This window comes from Salmo salar, chromosome 05 (assembly GCF_965601325.2).
Source record: "Salmo salar chromosome 05, fSalSal1, whole genome shotgun sequence".
NCBI lineage: Eukaryota > Metazoa > Chordata > Actinopteri > Salmoniformes > Salmonidae > Salmo > Salmo salar.
This window is the reverse complement of record NC_138295.1, coordinates 58,395,174-58,401,881: the sequence shown is the minus strand read 5'-3', so window position 1 is coordinate 58,401,881 and position 6,708 is coordinate 58,395,174. Positions and strand designations below refer to the sequence as shown.

Below are 6,708 nucleotides of genomic sequence, written 5' to 3'. Positions count from 1 at the left end.
TGATGGAAATATGCCTCGGAATTTAACTGAAATAGTGAGAGAACTGCTGAAATGAACTCAACAAAAAAGAAACGTCCTCTCACTGTCAACTGTGTTTATTTTCAGCAAACTTAACATGTGTAAATATTTGTATGAACATAACAAGATTCAACAACTGAGACATAAATGGAACAAGTTCCACAGACATTTGACTAGCAAAAATTGAATAATGTGTCCCTGAACAAAGGGGGGGGGGGGGTCAAAATCAAAAGTAACACTCAGTATCTGGTGTGGCCACCAGCTGCATTAAGTACTGCAGTGCATCTCCTCCTCATGGACTGCACCAGATTTGCCAGTTCTTGCTGTGAGATGTTACTCCACTCTTCCACCAAGGCACCTGCAAGTTCCCGGACATTTCTGGGAGGAATGGCCCCAGCCCTCACCCTCCAATCAAACAGGTCCCAGACGTGCTCAATGGGATTGAGATCCGGGTTCTTCGCTGGCCATGGCAGAACACGGACATTCCTGTCTTGCAGGAAATCACGCACAGAACGAGCAGTATGGCTGGTGGCATTGTCATGCTGGAGGGTCATGTCAGGATGGGCCTGCAGGAAGGGTACCACATGAGGGAGGAGGATTTCTTCCCTGTAACGCACAGCGTTGAGATTGCCTGCAATGACAATAAGCTCAGTCCGATGATGCGGTGACACACCGCCCCAGACCATGACGGACCCTTCACCTCCAAATTGAGTACAGGCCTCGCTCGGTGTAACGATCATTCCTTCGACGACAAACACAATTGTTTTTACAAATGATCTTTGAAAGACAGGGTCCTGAAAAAGGGACGTTTCTTTTTTTTGCCGAGTTTACATATATTACATATAACAAGAGAGATTCCCTCTCTACACCTATGCAGACTCCTCTTTCTCTCTCACACACACACTGTAGAGCCTCCTCAACTGATGTTTTCAACACACACTACATACCTTTCACTTAGAGTATGTAGTGCCATCTAGTGGTTTCTTATTTTCCTCACCCCACCTGACAAGAGGTAAACTGTTGAAGACCAAATTAATAATTCAGAAATAATTAGAAATTCCCCCTGTCAACCTGGACTCAAGGGTAGACGTAACATAGTAAAGGTAAATCAGGGACACTCCAATTAGTATGATATGTTAGGTTTCGTATTGGTATGTATTCATTTGTGGATGTCCATCATTCATTTTGTATGATATGTTACGAATTTGCAAATCGTATGATACACTATGTGGACACCCCTTCAAACTAGTGAATTAAACTATTTTAGCCACACCCGTTGCTGACAGGTGTATAAAAATCGAGCACACAGCCATGCAATCTCCATAGACAAACATTGGCAGTATAAAGGCCTTACTGAAGAGCTCAGCGACTTTCAACGTGGCACCGTCATAGGTTGCATACCTTTCCAACAAGTCAGTTCGTCAAATTTCTGCCCTGCTAGAGTTGCCCCGGTCAACTGTAAGTGCTATTATTGTGAAGTGGAAACGTCTAGGAGCAAAAACTTCTCAGCCGTGAAGTGGTAGGCCACACAAGCTCACAGAACGGGACTGCTGAGTGCTGAAGCGAGTAGCTAAAAATTGTCTGTCCTCGGTGGCAACACTCACTACCGAGTTCCAATGTTAGCTAGTTGGCTTATGTTAGCTAGGCTAAAATTAAATCAAATCAAACTTTATTTGTCACATGCGCCGAATACAACAGGTTTAAACCTTACCATGAAATGCTTACTTACAAGCTCTTAACCAACAATGCAGTTCAAGAAAGAGTTAAGAAAATATTTACCAAATAAACTAAAGTAAAAAATTATAATAAGTAACACAAAATAACAATAACGAGGCTATATACAGGGGGTACCGGTACTGAGTCAATGTGCGGGGGTACAGGTTAGTCAAGGTAATTTGTAGGTAGGTAGGGATAAAGTGACTATGCGTAGATAATAAACAGCGAGTAGCAGCAGTGTAAAAACAAATGAATTTGAGGGGTGGGGGTCAATGTAAATAGTCCGGGTGGCTATTTGATTAATTGTTCAGCAGTCTTAGGGTTTGGGGGTAGAAGCTGTTAAAGAGCATTTTGGTCCTAGACTTGGGTGACTGGAGTCGTTGACATTTTTTTGGTCTTTTCTCTGACTCTGCCTAGTATATAGGTCCTGGATGACAGAAAACTTGGCCCCAGTGATGTACTGGGCCTTACACACTACCCTCTGTAGCGCCTTACGGTCAGATGCCGAGCAGTTGCCATACCAGGTGGTGATGCAACCTGTCAGGATGCTCTCGATGGTGCAGCTGTATAACTTTTTTTAGGATCTGGGGACCCATGCCAAATCTTTTGGAGGGGGGAAAGGTGTTGTCGTGCCCTCTTCACGACTTTCTTGGTGTGTTTGGACCATGATAGTTCGTTGGTGGACACCAAAGAATTTGAAACTCTCGACCCGCTCCACCTTTTCCTGTACGCCTTTTCCTGTAGTCCACGATCAGCTCCTTTGTCTTGCTCACATTGAGGGAGAGTTTGATGTCCTGGCACTACACTGCCAGTTCTCGGACCCCCTGACACATCCGATGAGAGTCAGAGCCTGTGTAGTAGGATTCAATCTTAATCCTGTAAGTAATTCGCTAAAAAGCAAAAGTTGTCCAAGATGAGATTCGAATACGCAACCTTTGGTTTGCTAGACATTTGTGTTATATGCCCACCCATCCACACCGACTAAGTAGCCTTCTATCTTCTGTAACCATACCAAACATAACATATCATACTAATTTCAGTGTCCCGGATTTACATTTACTATGTTACGTCTAGTATGAGACTAGACTGCCTCTGTCTACACATCCTGACTGTGTAAATTACCATATAATTTTCTATTGTTACTCATAACAATTCAGTGATCAAACACATTTGTGAACAGACAAACACTGTAGATTTAATCAAATATTCTAAGAAACTACACTAAAGTTTACACATTCGAAAACTACCCTTCAGGATAGAAAGTCTACCAAGCACAGACCGCGTTATTTCATATGCCTCCAAATTACTTAGTCAGTCTTTACTAATCTGACAGGTCCTTAAGTTTGAAGGTTGATACTGGCATTCAGAGGACACATTGTTCCTCGGTTGCTAGGAAGTTTCTCTTTTTTCTTTTAGGGAGTCTCCTGCTGTTCTCAGACCTTTTGCATATTCTTTATGTAAAGTCTCCAGACCCTGGTCACTTAGCAACCACTTTTATTGTATTAACACTTTCTTCCTGTGTTGTCCCTTACTTCACATCGAACAGTGCAAGCTGAACTTGAAACTTGCAGTGATTTCTGAACATGTGTCTTCTGTAACAGATTGTGTCTTTGAAATTCAAGGTAAGAGTAAAATGATTTATCCCTGGTCAATGCTGCTTGATGTTTTTAAAAGAGGTTGAAGCAAAGTGTGTAATGTTAGACACTTTAAAGTTTTCTACTGCTGTATGGTTAAGAAGTTCAATAGCCCTTAATTATTTTCTTTCCACCTGAACAGGTTACCGCTCATACAATTTCAGGACTGTGATATCACAATGACCTCTAACAGTTATTTGGATCCTTCAACATCAGTTTATTTTAATAAAAAGACAGTATTTTCTGCCAGCCTGAACTTAGCCACCATAAGAAGCAAAGGTTTTATCCGTCCTCGTTATTCACATCAGGTTGACCCATGGAACTTGAAGCCGCCTGATTTCTCTCCTAAACTCTACACATCTCTGAGTGTCCCTCGAAGGAAGAAGACAAAAAATACACATCAACCTTTACTGACACTTGCCTCCAATGAGACAGCCTTCAGAGTGGACAGATTTACCCCAAACATTCTAATTCCTGAGATTGACCAGAATAAAAAAGCACTGCCAAATTTCAGCACATCATACAGACCTCCTGGCTCTTTAGAATCCAAGCTGATGTTTGTTAAAACAGGGAAATACCCTCCTGTGGCCTACAAGAACCCTAAACCACATAACTTTAGACAGGTATGGTGCTGGAACATAACACCTTCCTTACAAGTTCTTTGTGATTTCCATGATTTGTACAAAATACTGGTACTAAATTCTTGCCGTGTATGATGCTAACACAAGATGGCGACAAATTTATTGAAAAACGTTTCGCTCTGAAACATTTATTTCAGCTTGCTGATGACATGCCAAATATTGTTACTGCAGCTGAAAGGGATCCTGGTCACTTGAACTTCAAATCTCAGCACCTGAGTATAAGTAAGTCAGCTTTCCTGAATATTGGTGCGTAGACACTGCTCTATTACTGTAATTAGACAATTTCCTAAGCATCATCCATTTTGTGCTTACTCATGACATAAGCACAAGGTCATTTATCATTTGAAAAAAGCTAAGCCTTTTATCAAAACTGTGCCTACATTACACAGCAAACTCAGCAATATCCTGCCGACTATGACACTGGTTTCCATTCTACTCCAGTTAGGGGGACCAGATCGGACACAGACATTTATTCAAGGGAACCTTTGGGGAAGATGGACACCTATAAGCCAACAGAGCCCAGATGGGAGGCCAGGCTCACACTCCCTAAACTGCCCTGGCCCCCAAAATCTGCCTCCTACACTGTGAGTGGGCTGGTTTATGACCAGCCTGGCTATAGGACCCACACCATTTTAATTCAATGCTTTCAAGCTACTTTAGGCCAGTTCAGTAGCATGAGTGTTGAATTGGCCAGTTACCAAGTTATTATGCTGTTTAACACAAAAGTGCTAAAACAAAACAATTTCCCCGCCCACCACTGTTTCGGTAAAAAGCTTAGGGCTGGAGAAATGTAACCACTGAAATTCATAGGCAAGAGATATTGATGCAAGGATTGACCCTCCATGATATCAAAATTATTGTTTTAACTACATGTTTTAAGGCTATACAGGATCATCTTTCCTCCATTTAAAAGCCTAGAGCATAAGGCAAACCCATAATAAATATAGTATCTTCTGCTTCAAGTGTCTACTGATACACATTTTCTGAAATATGTTTTTATTTTCAGAGACACAGGCACAGACGCGGAGTGTACAGTGCTTTCATGGACAGAGTAGAGGAGAAGATCTCCAGCTCTTGGAAAACTGGCTGACACTTTGACCTCCTAAGTCATTTATGGAGTCCACAGCTGTGCAGTGATACATGCATCGGCTCCCCTAAAATTTCCAGTGTGTTAAGCCAGAAAATATGTTCTAATCTGGGTGTGTGAAAGGCATGGCTGAAATATTTGCATTCACAAAAAGGAATCTTTGAGGTATCATGAAAATACAATAATTGTAGGCTAGACTAGAGAGTTCATTGCAAAAAAAAATGCCCATGCCATGACAATTTTTGAAAGATGTCCTTTTTTTTAAAATCTAGGCCTAATAGGCTATTGTGTGTGTATAAATCTATTCTCTCAGACAATAGGCAACAAAGATAATCCCAGTAACTGGAAAATGTAAACAAAGTGTGTCATTACAATGCCATTGAAACTCATTTCTAAAATGTAGGCCTATATGCAATTAAAGTTCACAATTGGAGAGCAGCTAATCTCGGTTAATCCAGAACAAAAGTCTTGAGTAATTGGTCAGATGCTCAATTAAATTCTGGGTCCATACATGAGGGAGGGAGAAGGGAACAAACAGCTCTACCCGTTCTCTTTGCAAGTTAGGGGCAAGTGTATGGGCCAAATGTCCCCTCCCCTTTCCGAAATTCTAAAGCACCGGAATGCTGCTCATTATCTCACACTTCCCGTTGTATCATGACAAATTAGTGTACCATTTATGTTAACGTAGTCTGTCCATGAGAGATTAGAGAGCAACCAAACTAATATCGGAACCCGGACCCAAATTATTGCAAATGTTTGTTCATGTTACTAGCAATTACAAGCACATTCCTATTGCTAAACATGCCCCACATTTCTATATAAAAGTTCACATTTGAGAAAAAAGTTATGTATATTTAGAAGTTGTAGCCTACACATTGTATTCCTGAACCAGGGGGTATACTGCAAAGCAGCATCAATGATTTAGCCAGCTAACTTTTATAAGCAACCAGAAATAACTTGGTTTTATGGTTAATAAAATAAAATTGTTTGTTAAATCAATTAGACCATGCCCATGTCAAGCTTATCTTTCTACAAAATAAAAGTAATCAGAATATTTAGACAAGTTAGCTGGCTAAATCCATAATCCTGTTTTCTAGTATACCCACAGAGTTTCTAAACCTTGTTATAAACTGGATGGTTCGAACCCTGAATGCCAATTGGCTGAAAGCCATAGTATATCAGACCATATACCATGGGTATGACAAAAAAGCTTTTTACTGTAGTAATTACATTGGTAACCAGTTAGTAAAAGCAATAAGGCACCTTGTGGTATATGGCCAACATACCACGGCTAATGTCTGACTCCAGGCACTCCGCAGGTAGCCTAGCGGTTAACAGAGTCGGGCCAGTAAACGAAAGGGTGCTGGTTTGAATCCCTAAGCTGACTGGGTAAGAAAATAAAAAATGTATGTGCCTTTGAGCTAGGCACTAAACCCTAATTGCTCCTGTAAGTCACTCTGAATAAGATTGTCTACTAAAATGTAAGACGTTGTGCTTAAGAATAGCCCTTAGCTGTGGTATATTGGCCATATACCCCTCTGCAGCAGACCATGGATATACTGACAAGCAGTGGCGGTTCTAGACATTTCAACTGCGGGGGCCAAGCTGGGGC

General features: G+C 41.2%; 1 protein-coding gene across 1 annotated transcript; it reads left to right on the top strand.

The window, feature by feature from the left end:
• Positions 1 to 3,269: 3,269 nt before the first annotated feature.
• On the top strand, positions 3,270 to 6,398 carry c05h7orf78 (chromosome 05 C7orf78 homolog). Its single transcript, XM_014200593.3, has 5 exons — positions 3,270 to 3,356; positions 3,511 to 3,991; positions 4,147 to 4,231; positions 4,451 to 4,593; positions 5,016 to 6,398. The coding sequence occupies exons 2-5, from the start codon at positions 3,548 to 3,550 to the stop codon at positions 5,097 to 5,099; spliced, it is 756 nt and encodes a 251-aa protein (XP_014056068.1). The 5' UTR covers positions 3,270 to 3,356; positions 3,511 to 3,547; the 3' UTR covers positions 5,100 to 6,398.
• The last annotated feature ends 310 nt before the right edge of the window (positions 6,399 to 6,708 follow it).

Coding starts and splice junctions, on each gene's coding strand:
- c05h7orf78 (XM_014200593.3), top strand. CDS start 3,548: ATGACCTCTAACAGTTATTTGGATCCTTCAACATCAGTTTATTTTAAT. Junction 4,232..4,450: donor ATCTCAGCACCTGAGTATAA/GTAAGTCAGCTT, acceptor ATTCTACTCCAG/TTAGGGGGACCAGATCGGAC. Junction 4,594..5,015: donor CAAAATCTGCCTCCTACACT/GTGAGTGGGCTG, acceptor TTTTATTTTCAG/AGACACAGGCACAGACGCGG.